The sequence below is a fragment of the Cavia porcellus genome, unplaced genomic scaffold (assembly GCF_034190915.1).
Source record: "Cavia porcellus strain 051 isolate PalLab524CR breed Dunkin Hartley unplaced genomic scaffold, mCavPor4.1 scaffold_9, whole genome shotgun sequence".
NCBI lineage: Eukaryota > Metazoa > Chordata > Mammalia > Rodentia > Caviidae > Cavia > Cavia porcellus.
The window spans coordinates 7,614,971-7,630,109 of NW_026947492.1; the positions used below are offsets into that span (position 1 = coordinate 7,614,971).

At 39.4% G+C, this 15,139-nt stretch overlaps 1 protein-coding gene across 11 annotated transcripts in view; it reads right to left on the bottom strand.

Moving 5' to 3' along the window:
* Positions 1-15,139, bottom strand: part of Cadm1 (cell adhesion molecule 1) — a 327,909-nt gene that overhangs the window by 44,147 nt on the left and 268,623 nt on the right. For all 11 annotated transcript variants that reach the window (XM_063255805.1, XM_063255806.1, XM_063255804.1 and 8 more), the window contains 2 exons: positions 6,904-7,003; positions 3,528-3,700 (listed from right to left, as the gene is read on the bottom strand). In XM_063255805.1, coding sequence (XP_063111875.1) covers positions 3,528-3,700; positions 6,904-7,003 — 273 coding nt within the window. The remainder of the gene's footprint in view (positions 1-3,527; positions 3,701-6,903; positions 7,004-15,139) is intronic.

The window sequence follows — 15,139 nt, forward strand, 5'->3', positions numbered from 1 at the left end:
ATTCTGCTATCATAGAGCATAAGGCGATTGGAAGGCTTTTGATTTTAAATTTTATCTAAAGCACATCAACTTTTTCTCCCTGACACATCTGGTGTCCTTTTATCTTCAAGTGAGCTCTCGGATTGTCTAATTAATACATCAAAACTTTAATTATATATTGTACCTTTACTGGGCTTTGTACAACTTCCTAAAAGTTTATGAAACCCCTGTTTGGTGCCTGGTTACAAGGTCTGCATACGATGATTCCTGCCACCAATCAATAATCCAGGTTTTAATTTTCCTCAAAAATGGCTTCTCTCACACAAACATACTTGTACAAATTTGACAGACAAGGATCAGTAGCAAACAGTTCTGTTTTATAGCGGGGGATTTGCTCCTTGAGGTTGGAGACACAGGCGAATCGCACTGTTGTTTAACGCAGCCTCACATGAGTCCCAAGAAGACTGCATTAAAAAAACAAAAAACAAAAAACTCATTATCTCCCAAGGAGTAGAAATGATTAAATTAGTAATTCAGAATGACCTTAAAAAAAAAGAACAGGGACCCTGCCATTCAGGCAGTGTGCTGTCTTCCTCCCAGCACCCTTTATTGGAGGCCACAGGAGGAGAAGCGTTGGTGTCCCGGCAACTCATCTGGACATGTTACACCTGCTGCAGGTGCTGGTGCAGAGACCAGACAAGTGTCCTGACCTGAGGCACCTCACTCTGCCCCTGCAAAATGAACTATGTTCGGAGGGGTGTCTTTGCTCAGCATGAGGGCAGTTAATGTGGTTTTTCTGTTTTGCTTCAATTATAGTATTTCCATTAAAAAGCACATGTATATTTCATAGACTTTTCTTGATATGCCACAGTGCTATTTCTGTACCTACTTCTCAAAGTGCTGGAACTAAACGTGTGCTGTCTACACTACAACAAAGTTGATCTACACGTGAACTGAAAATATGAATGTGAAGCCAGCAGTGGATAAGAATACCTAGGGCACGGATTTCAGAGAGGGGCACCAGGGCCTCCCATGATGTGAAAACCGCGTACTTTTAATTATCTTCATCACTACTGGGGCACATGTCCATATGTAGCTCAAGAAGTCTAAATGATTTCAGTGCCAATACTAGGTAACAACTCCATACTTAGATTGAAAGGAGCAAAACAAGACCACTATCTAGCTAATAAAATCTCTGGGGCTCAGGCACTAACCTGGATCCTTTATAGAAGTTACTTCCAGAGAATTAGATATTCTAGAAGTACAAGAACTTTTAGTTCACTAATTACTTACAAACTGCTATCGTATTATAATACATCCACTTTGGAAAAAAAGAAAAGCTAGCCGCTATATTCTCAAATTGCTACAATATTTCATTAATAGGACAGCAATAATGCAGGTTTGGTATTCTCACCTGCCATTCCAAGTCCTGCTACTAGCAAACACTGAGAAATATGGCAGTGTATCGGAGATCTATCAAATCCCCAGACACAGATAGGGTGGCCCATCTTGTGCCAAGGAGACATATATTTGTTAGTGTTTGTAATACAGGTGGTTTCCTGTGTTTCTGGGCTTTCATATAATGCACTGTGGCCCAGAGGGTTAATTAAAAAGACAAAAAAGATCTTATGTTGTAAGGTAACGTTATACTGGAAGGCAGGGCAAAGAAGACGATTTGGAAAGAAACACTAACTTTGTTGTGGATGTGGGAGTGCTGGTACTGTATTATGGTTCCAGAATATATCTGGCAGCTTTGTATGATGTTCCTAAACCTCATTTTGTCATCTGTAAAATGAGATGATAATGCTTAGCTCATGTTAAGATTTGATGGAATCGTGTACGTAAAACTGTCCTGACAGCACGGAATGCAGTGAGTACCAGAGTAGCTGTAAGCTACCATCTGTCTGTCCACTAAACTCTCAAAAGATGTCGTCTTGAGATGTAGGAACAGTAGGTACAATAAATCAAAACAGTTTTTTCAGCTAACTTACATTTCTGAATCATGAAGCATATAAAAGACTGGTGGAAATTTGTTACTTCTCTTTAAAATCTGGAGTTTATAATAAAGACCTGAGCTCAGGGTCTGCCACGCTGGTCAAAAGCAATGTAGGAGACTCCTGTGAGGCCCAGACCCTCAGGTGAAGGGGTCACATGCAAAAGCAAAGAGAGGAATTTATCTTCCACCCCTGCTGAATAATCTGAGCATAATTGACGGTTCGGCCTGATGTCAGCTGAAAAGCAGGCATGCCACACACCCTTCTCATCCACACGGAAGAGCTGGGCCTTGCACACGGATTTCCTTAACTTCTGGGGAGGATTAACGCTGCTTTGTGTGGAGCACCAACAATAAGGGGTAGTGTGCAGTAAGGGGTAGTGTGCAAAGAACATGCTCCACAAGTCTACAAAAATAGGCCCTTTTAATTTTGTACTATGTTGGTGGGAAGGGGGCTCTCTTAAATACAGATTAAAAAGTTTATTTTAACATCTAAGTAGACTTGCTGTAAAGCACGCTTTTATTTAAGAAAACTGACACTCCCCTTTTTCTTCATAAGGGAAAGTGTCCAGGTGTTCAGGTATCACCATGTACAATTTGTGTGCCTACGCATATACTCACGTACACTTACACTTGGATTATTTACACAGCTAACATGAAGAAACAAATGCCCCTCACCCCCACATTCATGTACTGACGGCACTGAAATTTTGATTCTTCTGGTTTACTAATACTATGTCAAGTTGGTTCATGATTATTTTCCTTGGTATAAAACTAACAGACTTCAATTGGATGAAAGAGATTCACTTTTATATCATAAGATTATAGTGGGGGCACACTTCTCAATGAAGTAGGAATTATTCACCATGTACCAAGTCAACTGTAAGATATTAACGGCAATGCCTTTTACATAGTAGATGCTCAGTAAATATTGAAGATAGAATAAAGTGCATGATGATATATTTTAATGACCCTGTAAAAAAATGCTGATTAAGAAAAATGAGACACATTTTTTAGAAAGGCATTTGCATCTAAAGCAGAAGCTCCAGGTAGTCTAGGTAGCTACTAAAGACCTTGTATTTGCTCCGAGTATATATTTACTGGCTTGCAATGTCTTCTGGAATTTAATAGCTTCATGCTGAAAATAGGATAGTTCTGCTCATCAAAGCAGGAGCGAGGCCAGCCCAGGCATCACAGGAAAATACCACTGGGAATAAACTTTCTGAGCTGAAAGCCGCTAATTGGTAAGGTTGAATTTTGCAGTCATTACTTCTAACATAATCTCCATGGCTGATGCCTGAGGACACAGCTTTCCTGCTCAGCATGACCAGAGACTGATGTAGTGGGAAATCCCCACGATTAGAGGGAGAGAAGAACAGTCGCTGGTGACCTGGGTGGAGACACTGGGGTCCACCTCGGGCCAGGCTTCTTTAAGTTCTTCAAGGAAACCAACTGGCTTTTGATTTTCAACTTAACCAAAAGCCTTGGGAGCAAATCCCAAGTAGCAGCTACCTGCGAAGCAGTCAGTAGAAGAGGGTTTCAGCTGCTCACGTACCGTACACATACAGCATGTAATCCGAATGAGCTTTCCCCACTGTGTTTGAAGCCTCACAGCGGTACGTGCCGTTATCTGTTTTGTTTAGGTTATTGATGAAGAGGTTGGGCCCAGACAGTACAGCATGTTGAGGCATTTCATCGTCCACTCTCACCCAAGTCACCATCACGGGCCTGTGGAGGCAAGGGGAGAACACCCAGCACGTCATTATTTGTCATTCGGGTACCTGCGTCAAGCTTCTCACCCACACACTCAATGACTCAACACAGGGTGACACAGTTAAGAGGACCTACGGGAGATACCTTAAATCCATAGAATTACAGAGATACCTTAAATCCACAGAATTACAAACATGGTATCTCCAAAGATCTGTCCAAAATACAACTTAAAAAAAAAAAACACACACAAAACACCATGATCAGGTGTCGGAAAACCTCCACCAACCACAAGCAAGAGGATTCTTATTATTTCCAATTCATCTTCAACAAGTCAGCAAATAAGCCAATGGGGCCCTACGTTTATGCCCTGCTGTAGGCTTCACAGCAATTTAAGCAGGACAGAACTTAGCTATTGTTAATCATGCCATTAATTAGAAAAGTAAAATCAAGTTCTTGGCTAGTGATACATGCAATGATCTAAGAATTAGTAACACACCAAGACTGAACAGCCTCTGCTATTTGAGAAACTACGTGTAATGCAAGAAAGATTCAATTACTTTCTCTCCCTTAACCACTCCCCTAACCTGCCTCTCCTCACCCACAATGCACTCTGATACCCTGGCCCAACTGTCCATCTGCCCAACTGTCCCCTTGGCCAGTAACTGCCTCTTATTCTTGGCTCTGTTAGGCCCACACATTGCTATACCTTTTCCTTTAAGTATATCTGAAGCTGTCCAGGGCTCTCGGGTTAATTACTGCAGAGTACATTTCTACATAGACCCCTTATGTCCTACCTGCCCATCAGAGACAAGTTTACCTTAGTGATTTAAAATACCACAGTTGTATCCATTAGAAAAAAGCAAATTTGAAAGACATTCCTTAGCCCAAAATGCACTCCTATCAGGTATCTTTCAAATTTGTAGAATCTGAAAACTTCTGCCCTTTAGGGTATCTCCCCCAACCTTCTATAAAATCTAAGAGTGTGTCTGAAAATTTTTATCCCTTATATGTGTGAGACAGAACCCAGAACTTTGTGCGTATGGGGCAAGTATGTACCATTGAGCCGTGCCCTGAGGCCCAAACTTTCATTTAAAGAGAGGACAAAAGGATTTGAGTACAGAAGTGTTTACTCTTGCTCCCCAGCTCCTGACCACCACCTCTAAGAGCAGTGACGTGACGAGGGACCCACGCTTAAAGAGGAGCAGATACTCAGCCCTGTCAAGTGGCATTCCAGTTTTCAAATGGGATGTGAAGTTACAATTTTTCTTTAATTACACACGGGTTTGTCATCTCAACCCAGTAAATTATTTAAAAATTAGTACTGCATATGTCCTCTTCGTAGGCGATGGCAAATGGGTCTGCCTGGCAATCAGACCTAATGTCCTGCTGCTTGACAGCTGAAACAATCAGTGGGGTTAGTGCTGAGAATATTCACAACATTTAATGGCAAGTTAAATTACCACTTTTATTATATGTAATTTCTTGAGAAAATAAATAGGCAATATGCTAGAAGGGACAGTGGCTGAGTAATGCGTGCTTGCTCACACAACCATATACCCATTCCCATTTGAGAGCAACAAACGAATGCCCTCTCTGGCATAAATGTCCTGAAGGAAACGTGTAATTTACTGTCCTTGCGACATTCAATTGAACATAGAACCTTCTTCAGGAGAAAAAATTACTGAGACAGAATACAGGTTAGCAAGCCACATAGTGTAAATGTGGTTAATGTGACTGAATATAGGTATTGTTCGGGCCAAGAGGCCTTTGAAAATCTTTTTTCCCTTCATTGGACTGTTTTGGTACCAGGGATTGAACTCACGACCACGCACTTGCAAGGTAGGCGCTTATGCCGCTGAGCTAAAGCCCTAGCCCCATTGCACTGTTTTGGAGGCAAGGTAAGCTGGTAACTAGAGTACAGTTTGGTTTACACACACACACACACACACACACACACACACACACACACACAGACACACAGACAGACAGACAGACAGACACACACACACACACGATCTGTTTCTTCTTGCAATGCTAGACAATAAAAAACAGTGCTCTAGCAAAGCCCCCCTCTCGCCTCCTGACGGTCACCTTTAGGAGTGCCAATGGTTACACGGAGGGAAGGCTATTCCAGTCCATGGAGGGTTAAGCATAAAAACAAGGAGAGCTGAAGTGGGAAGGAAAGATCTGACCACTGCCACCTTCCCTTCGCAGAACGCAGCTCAGCTCTTAGCTATCACGGAAGAACGATTTTCAGGGAGTTTTGTCACTTGAAGGTTCAAATAAGCAAAACTCTCAGTTTAAAAAAAAAAATCGTGCCACAGGGACAGCAGAGGGAGCTCAATGCTGGCTTTTTGTTGGGTATCACTGTAAGTTTGAGTCCTTCCTCCTAACATCAACATGTTCTTGGATACCAAGGATAGTTTTTCCCTATAAGAGTTAAGAAAACGAAAAAAAAAAAAAAAAAAAACACAACAAAAAACCAAAACAAAATAATAGTTACTTAGACAAAGATCCTTAGATCTCAAAAGTAAAAGGAAAAATATTTAACACGGCTTTAAAAAGAAACCCCACACTTAGCAGTGATATACATAGTTCCCCTAATTCACTTTAGATCATTTTGTAGGAGGAAAAAGTACTTTTCGTAACTTTCAATAAAATGAATCTTAGTCCTTCTTCTCTTGTGCAGCGCCATATATATCCTCTTTCAGGAAAGTTCCTCAATCTGTACTTAATAGAGAAATATTTCTCACAGTCACATGTGACACTTTTGAGGGAAGAAGATACAAAATTAAAGATGGGGCAAACCTGTCTGCCAAGAGCTATTCCTAAACATAGCAGCTTTCTTCCAGTCGAACAGCTAGCTTTCCAGCAACTTTGACACTGACACAGGAGGTAGCGATATTTCATTAGATTCTGAGCACACAAAAAATACATTAGAATTATATTTTGGGTGAGGAAAAATCATCCTGACAATCATGTTGGTGGTGATAAAATCGAATTAGCTGAGATCTCAATCTAAACTGGTATTTTTCTTCCAATCCTGACCATTAAGAATCATAGGTATTTCTCCCCACCCAATTAAATATTGTTTATTCTCCAAAACAACTTTTATCCTTTATAGCAGAAGCAGGTGACACTGAGTTGCGAATGCACGTCTTTGTGTGGTGACATTTACTGCTCATGACCGTCTGCCAACTTTGGCCTGCAGGACTTACTGGGGCTTCCCGATGGCTTCGCATGTTAACTCAAGCGAGTCCCCTTCACGCGTCAGGCCTTGCAGAGGGTAAGTCATCTGAATATGCACTTGAGGCTTATCTGTGTGCAACAACACAAAGCACAATGTTTAGCAAATGATATCATCAGGCAAGAAATCACACTTGCTGCTGCCAGCCCCACAGCACCAGCAGTCTCCTCCCCTTCTCATGCGTTCAGGAGCAGCCTTCTAATTAGTTAGTAATCCTGGCATTTGCTCAAATTAAATTGACTAATAACTCTAAGGAGTGAACCACAAATAGATAAGAGATTCATAAGCCAACTGTGCCACATCAAACATTTCCTGTGAAATACATTTTGTTACATTGAAGTTTATCTCTAAACTCACTCAAGCTAAAGGAAACTCATTTGCCTTCATGCTGAGGTGAAGCCACAGATATTTGTGGTGCTCAGAATTGATACATTTTATAATATATCATATATTACTATGTGACAATATGTTGTGACACTGCATATTAATGAGTCTGCCTCTTTTATCCTCTTGTTTTCGAATGGAAAAGGCAGAGGGGCGGGATGAACTACACTCACACGGCTTTGTGAAGAAAGGAACTTGGAGGTTCGGGTGGCTCCCAGTGAAGCTGGGATATCTCAGTATAAATAGAAAAGAGGAAGGGAAAGGGACATTTACCCAGAGCCTATTTGATGTGCACTCTGGTACCTGCAGGATGAAACAACTACCTCAAGGTCATACATACAGAGACACACCAGGGACAGCCCCGAGGAAGGGATACTGGGATGGATTTCTGATGCAAAACTGCATTTTCCAATGGCAAGTCAGAATCAAAAGTTAGAATCCACATGGATAGACATTCAAATACTTATACAAATAAAATGTAAATGACATTGGTTTTTTTTTTTTCTGTGTTGAACCAACAAGCCACTAATTCCTCAATCAGTTTTCTCATTTAATTCTATGGCTCTTTAAATGTGTATTTTTGGAAACATACCCAAGAGTACTAAGTGTGAGAGGGCAAGACATCAGTTTGCTGAAAGGTCAAAACAATTACCATGGTTTTACTTTCTCAGACAATCATGCCACCTAAACAGCAGCCTCTTTGCCTTTTACAAGCCGTGCTTGGCTCATTAGCATTCATCCTATGGAATAAGGGGGAAGACAGAAATATGGCTGGGCTCCGACGACCTCACCCTGTTCACAGCCACACAGGCTGCACAAGGAATTCCTGTCCAGGCACAGCGGAGTCCAGGTGCACCTTTACAGTCCTGGTCCTAGCACAAATCCTTCCCTCGTGTTTCTGAAAAGCACATGGTCAGAATGTTTTCAGAGAGTCCCCTTGTATGCCTGTGGTTGCACTGTACACTGTGAATTGGTGGTACTTTCAGAGAAGCTACGTCAGTTGCCAGAGAACATCGAGTTAACAAGCCCCAACGCTCCAGCTGACCCTTGCAACATGGCTGACACAGTTCTCTTCTAGGTCTTGTTGGCAAAGAAAATGTTTAAGGACAAAACGGCAAGAGGTTTCCAAATACCAAGAACTGCGTTGGGAAGGCGGTCATTAAAGAAGGTGGAAACGCTCATAAACATAAACACGGTGCCCCTGAGCGAGTGCTGGACGCAGGGCTGAAGCAAGAGCTCTTGGGTACCTATTTTTAGAACTACAGCCCACAATGTTTAGCTAAATATTATCAAAGTGGCATATGTGTGCCCACTGTTGGTTGTGTAAGCCCCTCCTCCAACCACAGTTAGTTGATGAACTCTATTTTTAAAAAGATACAGAAAAATCAATGGGGGAAGGTCATGACGCTAAACACATAGATAACAAAAGACCTGCCATCCAAGAGTTCATACTTAGATACGAAGCAGCACTCCACCGTGACTGGAACTGCTGTCATTTTTACTTGTGAACCATTCTCACCAAGGGTAAATTTAGAGCTCAAAATTTGAGCTAAAATGTAACGTTTGCTTACAGGTTAATCTGTGATCCACAAAAGGGCTACATTTTTCACGCACTGCTGACTTAGGCTCATTAATTAAGGAGAAGCAGAATGCTTGCTGGCCTGTGTGGAAAGTTTCCATCAGTTTTATTTTTTCCCCTTTGTGCAATTTATAAGCAAACAGAAACAGTATGTTTTTCAGTACAGTGAACTAAGTTTACATGCCCAACTTCCACTAATAAAGGAAGTGTTGAAAATCTAATCTACCCTGCCTCTTCATTACCACTGAGTCTGTTTTTGTTAACTGCTTTTTTATGTTCCTAATGAGCTGTTTATCAGTTGTCAATTACTTACACAAATCAGGAAAAACAGCTAAACACTTGCTATACCTGGAATTTATACAAAACAATCACATGCTAAGCCACAGAAAATACACTGTCAGTTTTGATAACTGAATTTATCAATTTACTTTTTAGATTTCTGAAGAAGTACTTATAGATGTAGTTGCCACAGTTAACTTAATAGCTGAAAAACCAAACATGAAACTTTCTTACAGTATTAAACAGAAAAATGTCCCCCCGATGACATATGCAGTATTTATGGGCATATCATATAGCTATGGGCAGCTGAATTATCTTTGTATACTCTGAGTTGAATGCAAGTTTATATGCCAAGACATGTCCCTGGGTGATAGAAACTTAAAAATAGGGCTGTTAGTATTCTCAACAGGAATAGAAGCCCTGGGATTCCACCAATAACTTTAGAATTTGGGTATGTTAAAATTTTTTTCCTTCTCTCTCTTTTTTTTTTTTTTTTTTTTTTTTTTTGCTGCAATTCTAATTGGTCTTGAACTCACTACGTAGCCCAGGCTGGCCTCGAACTCATGGTGATCATCTTGCCCCAGCCTCTGGAGTGCTGGGATTACAGGCATGTGCCATCACACCTAACAAGTGTGTTAAATTTTGCAAGGAAGAAAATCCTGTCCTACAATGATGTCAAAATGTCCAACAGCTCAAATGGCTGATTGAATAGCCCAGAACTCATCTCTTATATTTTAATTATGTTCATAAGTCAAACATTATAACCCACCAAATCTTTTCTGAAACAAGACCAGACTCTAAGATTTATTTTTAAGTAATGAGGTAAAGCCTAGTTAGTACATTTTCTGCAGGATCATTTTACGCCTTGGTTGGTGTTGTAAAGCACAAGGCTAAAAGCCAGATGATATGTTCTACCAAAGTGCAATAACTGTCCAGAAATCTATTGCTCAGAATATCTTAATGTCATTATAAAATGGAACTGCTATATAAAAATAAGAAAAATAGTTAGGTCTGTGCACTTAAGGAACATTATAGTTACAGAGATGGCATCACCAACAGCCAATCAATTAGGTCAAGGGTTCTGAGGTTTTCATAATACACTGCAATTTTTAAAAAACCCTATAAAAAACACTTAGCAAGACCACTATGGCAGACAAAATTTGTCCCCTAGACAAAGTTGTACAGAGGGTTAAATACCAGGAGGCTGTAGGTCACATTACACAGCAACCAATAAAAAAAATATTATTAAGACATTCTGATTTGATGAGACTTTCTTTAAATGCACTTTACTTTCTCTATAAAGGGAAAAATATAAGAGGAAACTCTTAAAAGAGGTTAGAATGGCTTGCTGGCAGATTACAATTTATTTCATGCCCGCCTGACCTTGTACACACTGTATGATCTTCTCAGAAGATAAAATTCAAGATTCTGTAACCCGAATTTCATGTCCCATGTAAATGAAAAAAATACAGTCTCCTCTTAAGAGACCAACACTAACAGAGCAGGTCTTTGAAGACTTCAAAACTTACTTTACTGGTACATTTTGGACATACATAACGATAACATGCATCACAGGGAATTTGTACCTGTACCTGGTATATCTTGGTCCTTTTTTCCCCTTCCCCTCCCTCCCTTCAACACATCCTCCACTCCTTACTATTCTTTTTTCTTGTTCTTTCTTTCCTTCTTCCTCTCCCTTCATTGTTCCCCTTCTCAGCTGAACATCTTTCCCACTTCCCAATATCTATTATACATTTTGTTGTTTACATGTTTGGTTTCTCACAACAGAGAAATCAAGTGATATTTACATGTGTCCAATTAATTTCACTTATGAGTACAGTGTCAAAGTACATCCATTTAGCTAGAAATCGTTCAGTCTTGTCCTCTGTGGCAGAGCAGTGCTTCACTGCACAAAAGCAGCACAGCTTTTTGATCTGTTCGTTAGTTGATGTGCATTTAGGTTGTTTCCGACATTTGGTTATTACAAACCGTGCCACTATAAACACCAATGTGCATGTATCGCTGTGGTATGACACTTCTAATTCTTTCTGGAATTAAGGAGACCAAGAAGGGGAATAGCTGGGTGAAACGGCACCTCTAGTCTCGGTTCTCTATGGAATCACTACACCGAGTGTCTACATCAGTCTACACTTCCACCAGCGGTGGAGAAGGTTCCTTTTGTCCCACACTGACACCCTTTGTTTTTGGTTGATTTCTTGATAGTAGCCATTTTTCTGGAAATGGACTCTTAGCACTGTTTTAATTTGCATCTTATATGACCAGTGATGTTAAACATCTTAAAAATATATTTGTTCGCCATCTCCACTTCAGCTGAGAAGTACTCACTGAGTTTGTATGCCCGCTTTTGGATTGGTTCTTTAAATTTGGGGCATCTGATGTTTTTAGTTCTTTATTCTCGATATTTTTCCTTTGTCTGAGAACAGCTGGAAAAAATTGTTTCCCTCACCATGGGTTGTCTCTTCACTCTACTGGCGGTTCCTTTTGTTGTGTAAGTTTTCTTTTTAATAAGAAGGGATGCAAGATGCTGATTCTTTGTGATACTTTCTGTGATACTGTGGGGGTTTTTCCATGAAGTCTGCCTACATCAGTGTCTTCAAGAGATGTACCTATTTTATCTTTTAGCAAATTTAGTGCTTCTGTTTTAATATTTAGATCTCTGATCCATTTTGACTTTAGTGCATAGTGAAAGCCATGGGTCTAGTTTTGGCATGTGGAAAGCCAGTTTTTCCAGCACCATTCATTAATCAGGCTTTCCTCCAGTGACTATGTTTGGTTCCTTTGTCAAAAATAAGGTGGCTAAGTGTGTTTATAGAGTTATTTTTGCATTTTATAATCTGCTCCACTAGTCCTCAGGTCTGCTTTTTGCCAGTACCATACTGTTTTTGTCAGAGTAGCTTTGTAGTATAATTTCAAATCAGGGAGTTTCAGGCCCTCTGCCTTGCTTTTGTTGTCCAGAATTGCTTTTGCTATTCCAGGTCTCTTTTGGTTCACTCCAAATGTACTTTAGGATTGTGTTCTTTAATTCTATGTGGTCTGCTGTTGGTATCTTGATTGGGATTGAATTAAGTCTGCGTGACAACTTTGGGAGTATGGATATTTTCACTATATTGGTTCTTCCCACCCAAGAACAATGGGTAGCTTTTCAAGTTCTGAGATCCTCTTCAATTTCATTTTTCAGAGTACTGTAGTCTTCAAAGTAAAAGTCTTTTACTTCCTTCATTAGATTGATTCTCAGATATTTTACTTTTTGGATGCTATTGTGGAAGGTTCTCCTGATTTCTCTCTATGAGTTTGTTATTTGTTTGCAGGTACAGATTTTCAGTTGTTCACTATGTATCCAGCTACACTACTGATTCTGGTTATTAAATTTTAAGTCTTTTGGAAGAGTTTTTGGAGTCTTTTATGTAGAGTATCATGTCATTGCTAATAATAATTTAATTTCTTCCTTTCCTATTTCTTCTTCTCTCTTGCCTAATTGTTTGGGCAAATATTACCAGAACTATACTGAATAAGAGTGGTGATAGTGGTCATCCTTGTGACCTGATTTCAGAGTAAAAACTTTAAAGTTTTTTTGTCCATTTATCATGACATTGGCTGTTCGCTTGACATAGATGGCTTTCATCAGATTGAGACAAAGACTTTCTATTCTAATTTTTTGATTGGAAGGTTTTATTCTCTATCATAAATGGGTAATGGACTTTGTCAAGTCTTTTTCTGCATCTATTGAGATAATCATATCATAAATGGATAGGGTACTTTTGTAGGTTTCCTAAAAATCATAAACAGATACTTGATCTTGTCAAATGCTTTTTCTGCATCTACTAGATGATCATATGGTTTTTGTACTTGTCTGTTAATATGGTGTACTACAACACTTATTGATTTGTGTATGCTGAACCATCCCTGGGATGAACGCTACTTGGTCACAGTGTATAATTTTCTTGATGATTTGCTGCATTTTGTTTGCCAGTATCTTGTTGAGGAATTTTGCATCTATGATTATTAGGGAGATTGGCCAGTAGATCTCTTTTTTGGATGGATCGTCCTTTGTATCAGGGTAATGCCTGCTTCCAGAAATGAGTTTGGGAGTATTGCTTATATTTCAATTTCATTAAAGAGTTTGAGAAGTAACAACATCATGTCTTCTCGAAATTTCTTGTAGACTTGAGTAGTGAATCCATCAGGGCCTGGGTTTTTCTCTGCGGGTAGATTTTTAATTATATCTTCAGTTTCATGACTGATACTGGGTTACTCAGAATTCTTATAACTTCTTGATTTCAGCTTTGGTAGTTCACATGTATTTAGGAATCTGTTCATTTCTTCTTCCTCTCTCTCTCTCTCTCTCTCTCTCTCTGTGTGTGTGTGTGTGTGTGTGTGTGTGTGTTTGTCTTATTAGAACACAGCTTCCTACAGTAGGTATTGATGATTTTCTGGATTTCTGTGGTAATTTACCCTTTTCATTTCTAATTGCACAAGGCTGAATCTGTCTTTTCCTTTTTGTCTAAGGTTTGCTAAGGGTTTATCAATTTTATTTAATCTTTCAAAGAATCAACTGTTCCATTTACTCATTTTTCCTATTGTTTCCAAAGTCCCTAAAGCATTAATTTCTGCTTTGATCTCTTTAATATTCTCTCATACAAACTTTGTGCTTGACTTACTCTTCTTCTTTTAAAAGTATGAGGTTCAACATTAAGTTGTTTATTTGAGCTCACTTTGTTTCGTGATATAGGAATTCACTGGTATAACTTTCACTGGTAGTACTGCTCTCATTGTGTCCCATAAGTTTCAGCATGTTGTATTGGCATTTCATTATAGAAACTGTGTGATTTACCTTTAATTTCATCTGTGACCCACTGGCTGTTCAGCAGTGTTATTAATTTCCATGTGTTTAACAAGTTCTTGTGGTTACCTTTGCCATTCATTTCCAGTTTCACTGCATGGTATTCTGATAGTATGAATGGGATCATTTTATTAAACATGTTCTACGAGTTAGTATGTGGTCTATTTTGGACAATGTCCCATGTGCCACTGAGAAAAATGTGTATTCTGATGTTGTGCAGTGGAACATTCTAGACATCTAGTAAGTACAGTTGCTCAAAAGTTTAGTTCAGTTGTGATGCTTCATTGTTGATTTTTTAGTGCAGTTGATGCATTTGTGATAGTGGAGTGCTGAGATCACCCATTACAACTAATTAGTGCTTATTTGATTTTCTGGGTCTGTTAGTATTTGTTTCATATAGCTAGGTGAATTGGTATTTGGCGCATATCTATCTGATTGTTATCTCTTCCTCTTGGATTGTTCCCTTTACAAGGATGAAGTGACCTTTATCTGTCTTAATCAGTCTTTTCTGAAACCCACTTAGTCCCCAAATAGAATAGTTACTCCTGCTGTCCTCCAGGTTGCCACACGGAGTATTGTTTTAAACAGTTTGACTTTTAGTGTGTGAATTTCTTTTTGAATTAAATGTTTCTTCTATGCAGCGTATTATTGGATCTTGCTTCTTGATCCATTCTGCCTGTCTACCTACCTCCCCACAGACAAATTGAGACCATTAACCTCGATGGTTACAATGTTAATGATATGTGTTGACTTATCCTTGTCATGTTATCTTCCTGTTGGTAGCTCATTTTTACTTCCTCTGTTTAACTGCTTGCCTTGCTTGGTGGATTCATTTTGTTGGGGTTCGTGGAATTGTAGTCCTTTTTATCTTTTTGTAGAATGTCCCTGAGAACATTTTGGGGTCCTGGTTTGGTGCTCATGAATTTCTTCAGGTGTTCTTTGTCATGGAAGTATCTTACTTCTACATCAATTTTTAAAGATAGTTTTGTGGGGTGCATCAATCTGCCCTGCAGGTTGTTTTCTATTAGGGCTTGAAATACTTCATTTCAAGTGCTCCTTTACTTGAAGATTGTGTTGAGAAGTCTGCTGTGATTCTGATGGAAT